Source organism: Haliaeetus albicilla, chromosome 21 (assembly GCF_947461875.1).
Source record: "Haliaeetus albicilla chromosome 21, bHalAlb1.1, whole genome shotgun sequence".
Classification (NCBI taxonomy): domain Eukaryota; kingdom Metazoa; phylum Chordata; class Aves; order Accipitriformes; family Accipitridae; genus Haliaeetus; species Haliaeetus albicilla.
In genome coordinates this window covers 7,095,030-7,112,636 of record NC_091503.1, presented here as the reverse complement: position 1 = coordinate 7,112,636, position 17,607 = coordinate 7,095,030, and the positions used below count along the sequence as shown (strand labels likewise).

At 38.7% G+C, this 17,607-nt stretch overlaps 1 protein-coding gene across 4 annotated transcripts in view; it reads left to right on the top strand.

The window, feature by feature from the left end:
• Positions 1–17,607, top strand: part of CDH12 (cadherin 12) — a 367,336-nt gene that overhangs the window by 206,126 nt on the left and 143,603 nt on the right. For all 4 annotated transcript variants that reach the window (XR_011329110.1, XM_069808913.1, XM_069808914.1 and 1 more), the window contains one exon: positions 4,189–4,604. Coding sequence is in view for 3 of the 4 variants with exons in the window: in XM_069808913.1 (XP_069665014.1) it covers positions 4,374–4,604 (231 nt within the window). In the remaining variant the exon portion in view is untranslated. The remainder of the gene's footprint in view (positions 1–4,188; positions 4,605–17,607) is intronic.

Sequence of the window (17,607 nt, the reverse complement as noted above, 5' to 3'; positions counted from 1 at the left end):
GCTGCTGGGTCACTTCGCTTTTTCAAAGTAGGGAAATGAATAAATGTAATCTTAGTGTATAAAAGCATGCGTGGGGGTAAGTTCATACAGGCTCTCCCTCTGTGGCTCTCTTTATGGGTTAATTAAGTCACGCATAATGGTACTTAAATCCGTATAAGATAGTCTGGAGAAATGCCTACCAACAGCTAATCTTGAAAAAAAGCAAGATCTAAGAAAAATCTGGCCTTCTGTACTTTCATATTTTATGGGGAAGAGATGCATGGAGGGTGCATGTCTGTGCACAACTTTCTAAGTATCTCGTTATGAGCACCAGAGGAAAGAATTCCTTAAAAAATTTATGAAATATGGCTAAATGTTCTGACTGGATTTCTAAATCCTTACCTCCTAGCCCTCATAGCAGTTTTCCAGGCAGAGTTACATAAGGGTGCAAGATTTAAATGTCTAATGAGCATACAACAACTTAAAAACAGCAAGACAGGTTTAGGCATCCTGGCTGGAAGACTAACACATAGCTTAAAAAGAAAATGCGAAAAAATAAACACAGACTAAAAGAAAATCGGTCTTAGCCTTTGAATTGCTGTACAAGTTCCAGCTGTGTTATTAAATATATTCTGTCAGACTTCCTCCAAAGCCAGCAATGAAATGCCGGGGAAGAGGAGGTGGTGGTGGGAGACCCTCTGCCTCAGTTTCTTACTGCTGAAGCGTTACGCAGCGGCAAGCTGGAGGGGTTCTCCTGAATGCCGAAGTGCTGGACTTTCAAATATTGGCCTTCCAATTGTTGGGCTTTAAATTAAAAAAAAAAAGAAAATTCTTCACGGTGCACACTTGTACAGCTGATGAGGGCATCTGTGCTGCCATCCTGTACTGCAGTACCTATTAGCCTCCCATTTTTCTCTGACCCTCCCATTCATCAGCTTTTTGAAGCTGTAGGGAATGAAGCAAGCGCTGGCGTTGCTCTTTCCTGACTCTGCAGCGTGCGTTCTGGAGCGCAGTCCGGGAGACCGACAGAGAAGGGGTTAAAGTGCTCTGTGTTTTGCACTTGGTTACTAACCGTCCAGCCAAGGGGGAATTGTTCTCCTTTCACTGAAGTCCTTCAATCTCTTTGCATTACATTTTAAAAGCTCCCTGACTGACAGACATGGCCGGAGGCAGAGCTCTGCTGGGAGAACTGTAATGTACAGAGCCTCCTCAGCAAAGAGCAGTGGTATAGCAGTTAAATTGAATACAGCGTGATTTTGGGCTTTATGAAGCAGTGCAGACTATCCCACCACTTTTTCATGTTGTTTATTTCCAGCTCACATCTATGGCTGGGCAATTCAAAAGGATACTTTGAGTTCTTTGTTTGATTTTTTTTTTTTTTTTGCTATGTTTCATGGTTACTGTGATTTTGCCATAAAAACTAGGCATGAACCCTGCAACTGTGGGTCAAGAGAAGTACAGGAGTTTGGAATTCTTGGAACTGAATTATGGATGAACACAGTCTGAACCTGGTGTTATATACCGTTGAATGCGTTGAAGAGAGAAGCACAAAAAGTCACGTGAACTGTTAAGTAAAACAAGCTGTTAATAGAAATGCATACCAAATAAATTGAGTGCAGTTCTCTAGTGTGGCAGGGTCCTGTCTTGAAGTTTCTTTGCTGGAATAAAATCCGTAGAATACAAATGATACTGCAGGTGGGAAGTTTGTACCCATTGTCCCTAACAATATTTTGCTCTAGATGAAAAAAATTGAAATGTCTTGAGCACAACGTAGAACTATTTTTTTAAGGATCATGAGCAGGTAGGAGTTCTTCTCTCATTTTTAATCCTTTCTGAAGCTAGAATTAAAACACTCACTTGCACTAGATACCTTTTCACCACATTTTTTACTGTCTTTTTTATTAAGACCTAAAACATAGCCTTTCTAACCAGAACAGAAAATCTTGCCCTAAATTTAGAATGGGAAGTGCAGTTATTTTTCTAGGGTGGTTTTTCTCTTCAAAACTTGTTAGATTTTCCTGGCTCCCAGTTATAAATCCTTTCTATTTAGATACTTTAGCATGTACCCAACAAATAAGAATTTCTATGTTATTTATTGTTATGGATAGTAATAATATTATTCATAAGGAAAATATAACCTTTGGCAGTGTTTGAAAATGAAATATATGTGTGGTTAGGTACTTTACTGTTTCTTCTTTTCTGAGGTCCATATCACGTCATTGATTTTTAAGTAGAACTCTTTATTGATTTGGTAGAAACTTCTGCTTAAAAATCAATGACACAATATGGCCCTAACAAAGTGGTGAATTCCATAGTGATATAAATTGTATTTTTGTTTTTAAAATGTAAAACGCATCCATCTTAAATCCTACAAGCAGTATTTCTTGTACCTGACAACCAGCAGACCATAGAGTAGGCTGGCACTTCTTTCCTAGGTTGCAGGTCTTAATGAGACAAGATTATTAGTTTATTCTTAAGTCTTCAATCCACAGTGGGATTTAAAATTTGTTAGCATAGAACTGTGGTTTATGGAAATGTTAGTTATCAGAAAACAGCTTCGATCCCCTTCTATTCAAGTTAGTGCAACATGCAGCCTGCCAGTCATCCGCCCCTAATGAAGAGCAGCCACGGAAGGGAAAGTGTGTTTGTTAAACAGATGTCCTGGGCCCCATGAAAGTGTGAGGGTTCAGTTTTAACACCTGCATCAGGGCCAGCATAGGCAAGGACAGCTTCATGAAAGCCATGAAGCCATTCTCTCTATTAAAAGATCGATGGCTTGGAAGAGTGGGGAAAAATAAACGCTGGAGTCTTCATGTTGCCTCAGTACTTACTGCTGCCCACCTGAAAATGAATGTAGATCGTGCATGGTTGTTTATTGTCTAATTCTAGAATAGCTCCATTTGTTTCAGCATGGATTCCATAGCTTTAGCAGTCTTCAGGGTGTCTTTACTGGGGGCTGGGTCACAGCATTTTTAGGTGATGTGAGTGCTCATTTTCACCAGCTTTTATTGCTGCTGAATTTGGTGCAAAGTTGCAAATGACAGCTAGAGCTACATTTTATTGAACTTGTTTCATATGCCATAATATTTAAATATTTACATCCCTAATATTTAAACATTTACATCCTTTAGCACTGTCATCTTATTAATTGCAGACAATGAATCAGACCATTTCATAAATACAAAAAGAAAGCACCTCTGTTAATTATACTGTGGTTAGAAAACACAGTATATTTTCCTATCTGTCTTTCTGTTAAAATGGTCTGTGCTGGTATAAACAGAGCAATGTGAGAGCATAACAACTCCTTTAGGTTCTTTTTTTTTTTTCTTCTTTGCTGATGGCATTTGGCTGCTACAAGGATCACCACAGTTTTAATTGTCACCTTGATGTGATAGTTCTGTCTCAGCCCTGTAGTTAGTTAGCACTGATTTATTTTTAATCTGTGTACCTGGCATTTGTCAGTATAAATGAGTATCATTGCCTGATCTTACTGGCTTCTGTGTTGTTTCATTTTCTACGCTGACTGCAGTTCTACCATTTTCTCCAGATATCAGGACTGCATTTTTTAATGTACTTTACAGTAGTCCTGAAGAACAACACAGCTATCATTTTGATACAAGGCTTGTTGTGAGAAGAGAATGCCAGTCACAGGCTTCCTATTGTGTGTTGGTGGCTTTGCGGTATTTAGCTGTATAGGCACTATTTCCCATTTTTTTATTTCCCATGGAATTCATACAAATCTATCCTCCAGGGTCCAAGGTTCAGTATAAACTTTGTCCAAGTCCACCCATAGACAGAAGGGGTTGCTTCTGGCAGAGACAAGCAAAGCGTTCCTGCTCTGGACAGTAGGACTCGAGAGTGGGTGCTCTCTTCTCCAATATTTTCTATGTAAATCCAGCACGAATATTTTAGACATCGCTGACGGGTAACGGTTTTGTCCGGTAACTGGGTCAAAAAGGAAAGGCTATGGGCCTGTCCTCAGACAGACACAAAGGTAATGCTAAGCAGAGCAAGAATAAGCTATTCCTGTAATAACTGTACAATGTTCTAGAGCAGCTCAGTGCTACAATCAAAATAGCAATCTCTTTTAAAACTGTGATTCCTAATCTTTTTCTCTGTCTCTGGAAACTAACTAGGTGTGAGAATTTTGATGAACGCTTCAATGTAATTTTATGTAATTTGATGTTGCCATGTAAATCTCTTTTATAGGTCCCTTTAGATGGAATTTAATGCGGCAAAAACCTTGTCATCAGAAGGATTAATGCCTGCATTAGCATTTCTGCAATAAAATCAGAAGCTAAGTGGTGGAGGCCACAGACACCTCAAACCTGGATTCCTCTGCTCTGCATTAAGTGCTGGAGTTTTTATTACTTGCTGTAGGGAAGCCGTTGCCAATGCTTACAAGGAACTGCTTATCCCTGCTTCTCTGGGTCCTGTTTGATGGAGGTCTCCTAACGCCACTGCATCCACAACCGCAACAGACTTTAGAAGCAGAGCCAAGAGAAAATGTTGTCCCAGTGCCAGGGAGGAGGTCATCTGCCCAGCGAGTCAAGCGAGGCTGGGTGTGGAATCAATTTTTTGTGCTGGAGGAGTACATGGGCTCCGAACCTCAGTATGTGGGAAAGGTAATTTTTTACTCTTTCTTTAAAAGTTGAAATGACACAGACAAATAGTGAAAAGTGCTATAAATGTGTGCCTGTTTCTGGTGGGGCAAATCTTCAACTGACAGTAGTTCCCCCTGTCCATCCCCTTCACCGTTCAGCCTCTCATATAGCCACTATAGATGTTACTATTCTTTTTAGTGCACAAGTTTATAACATTTACTTTCTATCTTTGTGTGTTTGTCTTATTTCCTTATCCTTGGCTTTGGAGTGAAACAAAACCACTGTGAGTTCCGAGATAAGTTTGTGGCGCACGACTAACTTTAATTGAATCTACTGTAATAGCATACTTGATTTGGAGCAACAAATGTCAGACAGATATCAGAGATAAGACTTAAACCAGAAATCTCTAGCCCAGAATGCACAGTCATTTCTGTGATTGGTATGGTTACTCCAAGTCAGTTTTCAGCTAACGAAGATACCTGCTTTCTGCTCTGTAATCTCATGCCTCGGTATCATTTGCTTTTATTTCTGATTGTTCAGATTATTTTCAAGTATTTCGAATATGTTTTATTGCTTCATAATTCAAACTCTTGCATTATAGCTATTATACCCTGTGTGCAGACATGCACACTCACACATGCAGACAATTTATGCAAGTCTCTCATTATATGAACATGGGTTTTGTAATAGGGGGTAAGTAATTTTATAGCCAACTGTTCAAGGGGTGTGGGGGGTGAATTTAGATAATAGAATTTTCAGAAAGAAAAGCTGAAACGACCTGAAAAAAATAGTAGCACAGTATATAATTGGTTGCTATGTATAATTTCCCATTTAAGTAAAGGCCCTTACTCAAAAGAAAATAAGAGGTCAGGGATTCATTTCCTGGGCCACAAATGCCACTTCCCTAGACAGTGAGGTTCAAATTCACTTACCATAAAAATGAGGCATCACACTTCGGTTTTTACTTTAATACCATGCTTTAACTTTTTTTAATGTAAAAGCTGAGAATGTGGTGCTTTTTTCTAAATATAAATAAAATTCACAGAAAACTAATTTTCCTTCCTAGCCCTCCAGGAAACTATTGTGAGTAGAGGATGTATAAATAAGACCGCAAAAGACTACATGTTGTTTGCTAGATGATTTGACAAACCAGCCAAAAATGTACTTGGATATTACACATGTAGGCATTAGTGTTAAGCACTAAAACTTACTAGTCAAAACAATTCACAAAGCAGTATGTTTATATCACAAAGATAATGAGTTTGTTTTACAGTCTGAAGAGAGGGGGATCACGTAATGAAAAATTACACCTTTGTGACACCCAGTTGATACAAATTACACTTTCTCTAAGACATATCTTTCTTCCGGCCACTTGCTAAAGATACAAATGAGGACTATAATCACATTGGATGCTGTAGCACAGGCAATGTGATTGCTGTGCTTTTTACCTCAGAAGACAGGGATGTTATTGCTGCACCACTGTAATTCTTTAGTCTTTATTCCTCTATGTAAGATAGTCTGGGTAGTCATTTAGGGACAGTTCTAAGCTGCCAAAATAATACTAGTTTTGCACAAAATTGGCTATTATCAATACATTTGAATTTGAGCTTATAAGCAACTTCAGAACTAATGGGATATTTTCATTTGGAGTAATACCTATCACATCACAGATTTACCTGGAATGTTTTTATCTCTTAAGACTTTTTTGAACTCTTACAAGTTGCGGACACTTCTCAAAAATGAGAAGAGACCTAATTGCAGTGTAGCACATGCAACAGTGATGTTTCTTGACAGGATATCATATACCACTGTTACCTAATAAATAAAATAAAAACCGGAAGGACCTTAGTGGTGAAGGACAAAATAATTAAGGATGTTTAATTAGTAAATCAGTAACATCAGGTAAAAAAATCTGCTTCCAGAATAATGCAAGACATTCCAGGTGATCATTTTTTTCAACAATGTTTATTACCTGCCAAGCATCCTTTTGATGTTTAATACAACTTATTTTATCTATATTAACTATTTGCTTCAATACGCCTGAAAAAAGAACCTGCCAGTTTTTGGATAACTCTTCTTTGCCTAGTTTCTTTAAAAAACAAAACAACAACAGCAACAAAAAAACCAACAAGGTGGAATTGTCAGTATCTTCCCCTTATTTTCCCCAAAGCTCTCAAAGAAGGTAGAGCACTGCATGGGAGAAGTTCTTTAGAGAAATTTTGCTTTTAAATCCAGATAGTGAAAGCCATGCTTAATATAAATTTAAAGCATTGTCAACATACTGAAATACACTCAATAGTGGCTAATCAGTATCTTTAGAGCTTATGTAATTTTTAAGGTATGAAATGCAATTGAGTTCTCGATTGGTTGCAGAAAAAAACTGGGTTTATATTTAGCGTATATAATTTAGCATATATAAGTTAGCTTTATTCCAAATTCATATATTTTCAAAGTAATTCTTTTCATAATACTCCTGTGCTATACTTTAAAGTGATATTAAGTATATGATAAAGTGCAGGATATTTCATGTGACCTAAAATCACAGGGTTTTAATCTTCTTCTTCCAGCCATGATAGCCGGACACAATACAGTGACATGTGCATTGGCATTTATATTACTTATTATAGAACTGCTGCACTAATAATGTCACAGTAATTTATAAGTAGGAGTTTAATGTGTCTGCTAAATCGGCTGACAATTTCCTAAACAGCTAGGGGTAACTAGTTAATTTTGGAAGCCACCTGTAAGAGAACACAGATTTACAGCAATAATGTCAGCTGTTATCAGCCAGTGCACTTAATTCCTTTTATGTCTGTTTTTAAAAGACTATCTCAAGAAGTGTCAGGTTGCAAATCAAAATATAGTTTAGAAACTGCTGGGGATTAGTCTAGGTCACAGTTAGAGATCTTGAAATAGTGCTTCATGGTGACACATTAAAAGCATTTAACCTAAATATTAACTCAAAGGTTGGAAATCCTCTGCTTGCATAATATGGAAGAGCCATGAAAATCCATCAGATTAGCAAACAAAAGTCAGCCCCCTTCAGCAGAGATCCACGTAAGCGGAGCCAGACTAAAAAGCTAAATTGGAATATGGCGTTGCCACGTGACCCATGAAAACTGAAGGAGTGCTGGAAGGCTGGCTGTAAAATAAGGCTGGCTCGTGTACTTTGCTGTGCTTTATGTGTTTTCCTGGTACTGTGAAGCTCCAGAAGGCCGGGCAAAACAGCACATGTGTGGATTAAGATAAAAAAGTTCATGATTCTTTTTTTATGCCAAAGCTCGGTCCTCACCGAACGGTGACAGAAATCATCACAAAAATCTGACAGTATCAGATCCTCAAGCACGGCCGTGTCCCAACACAGTTTATAACCACTAACGAGGCAGCAGTTTTAATTGCCCTTATGCAGGGGTAGCTCAAGGGGGTGCAACCCCAGCAGAACATTATAAATCTTGCCGTGACCTTTCTATATTGTTGTGTTTCAATAGTGACATGCAGAGGCAGCATAATAAAATGAAAGTTCAAGAGAACAAAATAGACAAGAACAGTATAGGTTCTTCAAGATAATACTAACAAAAGTTTTTAGCTGTTACACGTGTAGCATGCTTCCTTTTATGTATGTTAGTCTTTGCATTCCTAGTGTGTAAATGCATTACCCCTTTCTTGGGTTGTACACCTGCACAGTTGCTCTTAGTAAGGATTTTTGCTGGCTGTCCTCAAGCTTGCAGAGAGAGGCATGTGGCAGCTTGCAATGAACGCAGACTGGGTGCATGGGAAAAGATTGCAAAGTCCTCTTCCAGGTGATGGCCATTTCTCTTCTGTTTTCCAGTGTGCAAAACCCAAAATATTCTTAGCTTGCCAAATATTATCTTGATAATGAAGAACCTATATGTTTCACAACTTTTTGTTCTTTAAACCTCCGTTACATTATAGATGCTCACATACAAACTACTACAGGTATTTTTTTGTTATGATCCCCACCAGCTGAAAAATGTGATAGTCACGACTGCCCTACAGGGTACACATAACAGTATGGTATTTTTCATCTGACTCAGTCCTGAGAAATCGTCATCATCTTCAGAGGCTTCCCCATATATCAAGGCAGAAACAGTGCTGATTTAGAGGAAGCAGAGCTTTGTATCTGTGACCAGAACACAGTGTTTTTCTGAAACCTAGTAATTTATCCTCTGCATCTGAGATAGGAGCATAGAATTCGTTTATGCATTTTATAGTGGATAGTTTTTAATATAAGGAAATTAATGTTGACCACCTTCCATCAGGCTTAAATCAACACCTCTTTCTGAAGGCACACTCAGATTTTACATTTATTTTCCCTCTTGGGTGAGTGTCTGGATGACAGGGCAGTCTGCGAAGGAAATTTTGCATTGCTTGTGCAGAATCTGTTCTAAGACAAACAAATTTACAGTGCTGTGGCTATCCTTTTGGTGTTATTCACAAGTACTGAGTTAACTTGAAGAAAAAAATAAAATTAAAGGAAAAGAAATACATGCAGTGAATTTGAAAGCTACTGCCCTTTGAAGGAAAGAAAAACCCCAAACCTTAAGTCTCTGTTCATAACTGTACCCTGATTAATCTGATCTCTCTTTTTTATTATATTTCTACTGGATTTCTGCTAAGAGGGTCACAATAATATTTTGTTTAAAGCTGTCATAAAGGTTTTTCCTAGCTTATCAGATCCTATGCCCACAACTGAAGTAACAATATTTGAGAGAGACCTGTATATCATTTCCATTAGACATTTGCACAGTGCCATCTTCAAGGAGATGAGAGTTGTTTCAGGGACCGCTGCTAGTAATGTGTTAATTAACTCCCATGGTGCAGGACATCACAGTTGCTCATTTCTGGATGATTTTAATATGAAAGATCTTCCAAAAAGTCTTTATAAGAATGAGCTTGTTCAGTACATCTGTAACCCACAGGAATTCCCATACCCACCTCCGACTGCAGATATCACAGTGAAAGTCTTGTTGGGCCTTAGTGATCCTTAGATGATAATTTAAAACGTGATCAGACATGATCATGTTAGCCTGGCTTACTAAGCTACTGACTGAATATATACCATGCACATTTTCAAGTAAAAGCATTTTCACAATTTATTAGAGATAAGAAAATTGGTGAGGAGAAATGAAATAGTAAAAAAAAGTGTAAGAGCAATCAGAACTGGGGGCAGAACTCTGGACTTCTTATCTTGCTGTGTTGAGCTGAGACCTTTGTCCCTCTCATTTATGTCTGACTGGTGAAAAAAGTGATTACTTCAAAAGCTTTGCATCCTATATATTGCGTAAAGTATGTGAGACACAAAGCAATTTTGACAGCTGCACGTGAAAGTGTGAGAAGGCAGTGGAACCATGGAAACACAAAACCCCTATGAGCAAGTCAGACTTGGCATTCGGTGTTTACTTTTGCAAGCTTCTCTTTTTACAAGGTGTATAAAGACCTAGTTTTATTGTCACGTGTGGCAGAGGTGAGCAACTTACACACAACAAAACGTTTCCTATTGATCTAGTGGCTTCACTTTTCTATTGATTTACCTAGGTAGCTCATAGCAGGGAAAATTAGAAGCAAAATCCTGATAGTAGCAACACCTTTTGCCCGTGGTCCTTGCTTTCATGAAAATTATATGAGGTATTTGGAGATGAAACGAAGATGAGAACTATGTTTTCATTCATTGCATGAGAGAGGAGAAGGAGTGAGTTCAGGATGAAGAGAGATCAAAATAAAAAGGAAGGATCAACTGCCTGAGCTGTAACCCACATTTTAGGGGATGTAAAAGGTTGTGGTCATTGCTCTGGACTGCTAAGGAGGTCACAGATTGAAATAGTTAAAACTCTGAAACTCAGCAGGCTGTATTGCCTGAGAATTCAGTGATCAGGTAGGAGACGAAAGCCTGTGGAGATGGTCCTGTTAGCACGAAGTCCCCGGCTCGCGCAAGACGTCTGAACGCAGCTGCGTGGCTGGTGCTGATGGTGCTAGGATGTGTCTGGAGTTTATGTTGTCCACACAGATGGAGAAATACTGATGAGCTTGTAGAAATTAAACTGCTAAGGACAAGCCTTATATCTATTGTAGTTTTATTTGGAATGATTCTGTATAAATGGCTTCATCTGGGCAGGAAGTTCATTTGAACCAGGACATATGTGAAAAGATATTTAAAAAAAAAGATTTATAAAATGTTTTGAAGTACTTAGGGCAGGTGGACAACCCAAAACATAGTCTCCTCTTTTAATCCAAGTGAATTTGATGATTTTCAATTTGTTTAATCTAAATCTGAGTTTGGCTGAGAATTGCTGACTCACCTGGCAGCCTTGGACATCACGTTTCCGATACTCAGATCAGACACAGGCATGTATTATGTATGTCAGCAACTCAAAACTGAATTTATAACTAGTGAAACCTTAGATCATCGATTACAATTGAACTGAAGGAGAAACTAGTTGAGATGATGAGATCTCCTTTCTGGAGGAGCATCAGAATGTCAGCTAAGAAATTAAATGGAATTTGCCAGATAGCAAAATGTGGAAAAGTATTAAATACCCGCAGCCATTCCTGTATCTGGGTAACAATATGTAAACCAAAGTAACAAGGAGGTTCAGAAATGGAATAAAAGTTATGATTGCTGCAACATGTGAGGTGTTAAAAAACAAGGGGATAGGATAACACCTCACCCTAATATTTTGCTACAAAAATATAAGTTCTCAGTAGGAAAAGTCAAATTATAGAAATACTAATGAAAGAGTTGCTAAATGATAGGAGACTAGTTTAAAGCTCAGGATTTCATATCTATGAGACGGGTTGTTTTTTCAAAAAGTGGACTTTTTTGTTTCTTTTTCTCGTTTTGGAGGGATATGCTGATTTGGTATAAAAACACTGTTTGAAAAAAATTAGAACAGCAAGTTTCAAAAATTTAAATTTATAAAATTTCTTTCATAATTCCACTTAAATTTTAAAAAATAGATGTTAAAATGTGAATACATCATTTAAATTCATTGTTTTAATAAAATACACAGAATTATTTACATTTTATGAAAACAGTATGAAAAATCACGACTGAAATTCGAAAACCATGTATAAGTATAAAATAAAATTTATTAACAAAATTCAAACTTTTTTTTTCAAATAAAGTGCTACAAATCCTGAAAGAAAAACATTTTCCCAGCAAGAATCAATGAATTATTAATTAAGCATGCTTTTCGAGAAAAAGAAAGAAAATTTTCCAATCAGGTGTCTAGCACCAACCTATAGGAGAAGCTAGAGAATATAGAAGATTATCCCCTTTTCCACCACTGCAGCTAATACCCTTGTACACAAGTCATAAAGAGAAACGAAGCTGATTGGGCTCGGTGGTGTCGTCAGGTGCTGCCGGTACATCTAGCGCGGTTTGTGAGTCTGGGCCCTGAGAGTCTTTTCACGGCGACGTCCGAAGGTGCGACCCCGCTGTGCTGCTGGGGTGTACGTGTCAAACCAGAGTTTGTGACTCTTGCCTGACACGGAGAGCAACGGACTCGGGGCAGGTATTGGGTTTTTGGCACGTACCTTTTCTCTCTCCCTCACCCACCTCCATGTCCCGGCGGCTGTAAAAGACCTGTCTCTCTTCTCCCTCTAGAGAAAACCATCCCCTGAGCCTTCTTTCTGTCTCGCTGTACCTGGCATCCACTCTGCTGCAAAAGCTACAGTTACTTTACTCCTCACAGAGGGTCTGTTACATATCCAACTAAATTCCGAGCAATGAACCCAGCTTATAGTTAAATTTGAACTCCGCAGCTTCTTTTCTGATATGAAATAGACCTTGTGTACCCCAGAGCTTGCTTACATTTTCCACGTGTTGGTGGAAGCCTAATGAAAGGATCTGCTTTCATAAATGATCCTTATGTTTGCTACATCATAATTTTTATGTAAATCAGATTAGATTACATTTTTGCCACCTGGAAAAAAAAACCCTGCAAAAAACCCAACATGAATGAAAAGTCAAAAAAGGTCTTAACAAAGAAAAGTGCAATGTGACAAGACTAAAACTGAGGAAGTAACATTACATAAAAAGAAGCAAATATTTTTCAGATGTTCCAGGAGTGGAAAATATTTTTGTTGTAGGAACACTACTGTGTAGTTCCCTCTCTGTTGCCACTTGCTCCTGAACATTTACACAATCTAAATACAGATTATAAAATCCCAAATAATCCAATAATGTTGTAGAGTCACTCACAAAGCAGAGATTGTGCTGTTTCTAAGGGTAGAAATTGATGTGAAGCAAAAAAACAATCTAGCTGAAAATTGTCCTTTGTTTCCCAGGATTATTTTTAAGCCCTGATAAATTCCTTGGTTTAGTTCACTGTGTGGTACCAGAAACAAGTGTTCTGTGATCTCTGCATGGCAGTGATATATACGTTACAGTGCTATGTAGGCAAGAGAAGATGACTGAGGAGAAAGGTGCTTAAGTCGACACTGCCGGATGGCATTTCTCTCCCCCACCCAGCCCAGGGGCTGATAGCTCATGGATGGTGAGAAAGGGAGGAGAAAAGCTGAAAGACGGAGTAATTAGTGAAGAAAATCTCCACCCGCATTGACACAGGCTGAAAGTAAACCTAAAATAGTTTTAATTATTAGTTGCTAGGTTAAATTTAACTTTCTTCTGAGGAAGGTTTTGTTTCATAAATACATGTAAGAAAAAAACCCACCCTGTTGATTCTTGCTGCACTACAAAATATTCAAAGGGCAGGAGAAAACCAGGTTAAAATAGAATAGATGGAATAAGATTTAGAGAAATACTCAAGAAGTAAGATAGCAAGAGAGAACAGTTTTATGCAAAGTCAGAAATTGTAGCAATAAAGGCGCAGACAGACAGTAATGGAAGCAATCGAGATCCTGGTCCTTTTAGAACTGGCGAGACTCCGGCCGCTGCAGCAGGAAAGCGGGATGCAAAGGATGCGCCGTCCACGACATCACAGTGTGTCAGCTCTTCTTCGCTGCAGTAACATTTTCCATCAGCTAGTCAAACGATGACATTTTTCTTCCCCTAGGTGCACATGCCTGCACTTCATTGCATTCTGAAATTATTGGCTCCAGTGATGGTAGCCAAAATGTCATGGATTGAGCCATGGCAGTGTTAGCTTAAATAGTAAAAAATGCTTCAGAAGTATAATGGGTTTTGTCTAAACAGCTGTGTGCAGTAGTTATTCTTGTATTTACAACTACAGAAAGAAGTGTGTGTAGAGAACAAAGCCAAGCTTGGAAAAAACCTCCTGTCTTCTTGCACCAGCTTTAATTACACAGATTATTTCCTTATGTGCATTGTATTTATTTTAACTGTCAGTCCCTGAACATGTAAGCTAGAGTTATTATTGATACTGTTGAACTAGTGTCATTACAACCTTGCTACTGCTTGCTAAAAAAATAGATTTTTAGTAACAGATGGATTATTCACTCCTAGTGTCATGAAAATACTTAACTGATCACTGAAAAAAATATTACTATGTTTCATCCTGGACATCCTGGATAGTCAGTGTCAGTAAGGATTTAGGCTGGGGCCTATGTTGTTTAACAAGATCATAAATGATCTGGGAAAGTGTGTGAATATCCAGGTGACAGTGTTTGCTGTTCATATTAAGCTATAGAAGTTAGTAAATACAAAGGCTGAATGGGAAAAATGGAAAAAGGACCTTATGAAACAGGATTAAAATCAGAGATGAAATTTGAAATAAAGTGATACATCCTGGGGAAGGAGGGGAATAATTCTAACTTCATTAATAAAAGGTTGTGCTCTGAGGAAACCATAATCTCTCTCAAATGAGATCTTGTTTTATAATAGCTGTATGCACATTTGCTCAGTGTGCGGTGAGTGCCAAAAAAGCAAATGGGATGTTAAAAATTCTTAGCAGCGGCAGAAGAAAATAAATGTCATTAATACAGCTTTGTATCTAAGTTTCTGGTGAGCCTGTATCTTCGACACTGTGTGAATTATTTATCTTTGGTCTCAAAGAGGACATGTGTCCCAAAGAACTGGGAAAAGTACAGAGAAGGATACAAATGCAGTAAGTACCTTTGGACTGACTCCTTGGCGAGGAATGACTGAGTAAGACGGGTTTCCTTAGCCTGGAAAAGAGACAAAGAGAAGGAGATACGATAGGTCTCCGTAATATCTAGAACAGAGTGGTGAAGCTAAAGGGGAAGGAATCCCTCCTTCACCGATGCAAGATGGGGGGCATCAAATGAAGCCAACAGGCGGCACATTCAGAGCGAAGAAAAGAAAGTGATTCTTCACAAAGTGTATAAATCCAAACTAGGTAGCTCCGTGCTGCAGGGTGCTGTGGATATATAGAATTTTTCATGTGTGTGAGAACGGAGTGAAGAAGTTAATGAAAAATCAGTCTGCTGAAAGCTAGTAACTACAGAGTCACCACCAATGTCTCCACAAATTCCTGGCGGCTTGGAAATTGTGTGGTGAGCTGTGCTTTCACTAACCTTATGCTTTTCTCCAGGTACCCACTTTTGGCCTTTGCCAGAGACAGGGTTCTGGGCTGGAGGCCGCTTGCACGCAGCGCAGCGCACGGTTCTTCTGCGGGGACCCTTGACAGCAACAGACGTTCTCCTCCACCTAGGAGAAAATAATGAGAAGTGTTTATATTGGTCCCGTCCCCCAAAGGGACTCATTTAACTTTGTTGAAAGTTGGGCAGGAATCTGAGCAAGGAACAATTCAGTTCTAAATAGAAAAGTATATTTCCTTAAATATTAATTCTCCTAGTGAAAATATAAGCGTTACTCCTTATATGTAAAACGCAAACATCCGCAGTACTTCATGTAACAATGTACAAATTGTTTAGTGAATGGGGTTATATGAGTAATAATATTAGATTGAAAAGATTTAAGTCAGTAGCGCAGGTCAGCATCCTCACGTAATGTTGAGAAGAACGTCCCGTTAGCGAGAGGTTTGTGATACCGCTGCAGGTACTCGTGCCTTCCACGCTACCTGCCATTTCACACTAACTGTTTCTTGAGTTTGCTAGTCCATGTAGCTGGCAGAGGATCTTCCTTAAGAAGATCCTTCAAAAGGGCTGAGCCTGCTCAGGCCCGCTGCACGTCCCTCAGAGGGTTCCTTAAGCTGGCCCAAGCGCCGGACACCGACGCTACGCGTGGCTGCGGCCATCCTTGTCCTGTTAGGTGAGGGATTGAGCTTGGGCTGCAGCTGGCACGCGCGGGTTTCCACGCTGCCGGCGTGATTCTCCCTCTGCCTCGAGGCGAGAGGGAACCGGCGCAAATATTCCCATCTGTCTTCTTGCTGGGACGTTTTCATCTTTTTATACAAATCTTAACGCCATTCTTAGAAAATGCAATAGGTCATTTAAATCGTGCTTTGCAATCTGCTTCATGAAACTAAAATGACCTTTTAAAGTGGGTAAGAGTTGAAATCACGTTATGTTAGTTTGACTGCCTGATAAGGTGAAAAGCAAGAAATAAATGAAAAGAAGCTTTTGTTATACCTTCTGCTTCTGTGGAAGAAGTCCTTGTTTGTCTTGCAAACTCAAAAACCTTCCGAGTTCTTTATATGTTTGCATACAGTCTTTATATACAAAATGAATAGCACATAAATTGAAGGAGAGTAGGTATTTTACGTGGTGGTTGAATAAGAATTTAGGCCTGTGAGGAATGTGTACACCAGCCTTTGGATTTTTCTTTACTTCTCGGTGCTTTTCTGGTGCTCAGTTCCACTTGCCCTTCAAAGAAGCTTAAGGTGAGGCAAGATGAGAGAGAATTTTCTGTTCTAATATCTTAAAGGATAATGTCAACGTGTTTTAATTAGTAAAGCCTTTTCTCCCCGTGACTAGGGCAGTGAGTAAACCATAGTCCCTGGCGATGACACTGTGCCGTTCAGCAGGGGTTGTTCTGTTCAAATTTTTCTGGTGTCGTTGCTTTTCAGCAGTGATGTCTGAGTAAGCTGTTGATCGCAGCTGATGTCTTTTTTTTTTTTTTTCCCTTGTATCTTAGTTTTGATGTAGAATTACTGCGTTGAAGAGAGTACAGTTTTTTAGTGTTTCACATCACAGGAACCAAAGACATTTTCTTTGGGGTGTCAAAATACAGATTTGGATAGTTAGTAAGAGTGATTGTGTCAAAAAACATCGGTCCATAGATATTTATGTGTTATGGCTTGTGTGAATTAAGGATTACAATTTAAAAAGTGGTGCAGGGCAGTCTCATTGCTCTAACAATATGTTTTTTCTTATTGTGAGAACTGAAGCATGAACTGTCAGAGCAAGCCAAGAAAAAAATCTCATTGAAGTTGTTAGTGCAATATATATCTTCTAGAACCTGAGAGCATTTTTTCAGCACTATCATATAAGCCAGTTAATAGCTTCTGCTTGTCAAATACAGCTGTATCAGCCCAACAGCAGGTAACTGCTTCTAGTTTAACCCTAATTGATGCCAGTAGAAGAGTCCAAGAAAAAACTCAATGAGTGTTTGTGGAATCATGAGATTCCTGCGTAAGCCTAACGAATTCTGGCAGACAGCATTTGTGCCATTTAAGAACTGTAATAAAGATGCTGAAGACTTCAAACACTGAGGAGTTTTACTGAGAACTTCTTTTCAGGAAAGCTATGTGTTACTGTGGCATTTTAAAAAAGTACAGTATTTGCTTCTTTTGAGTCATTTCTATGCTGATAGACTAATTTGGTATTATCAAAAAGTTAAAGGGCAATAACACACTTGTTACCTATGTTAGAAACAATAATTTTGGCTTTGTTATGTAGCAAAACACAGAACCAAAGATAAGTTCTTCTTTCATGTGGGATACAAACAAGATTGGTTTACTTTATTTTCCATTTTGACATGTTCATTGCAATACTTCATTTGCCATGGCTGAAAGCTATTGTAAGGCCTGGTTCTGAATTGCAGTTACTACATCATTCCTTCTTCAGCAAGCTGAGAGTAAAATTCTGCCACATGAGCCTGGTAGCAACTATAGCATAATTTTATTACCCAGGGTAGTAAAATCAGATATATTGTCAGTTA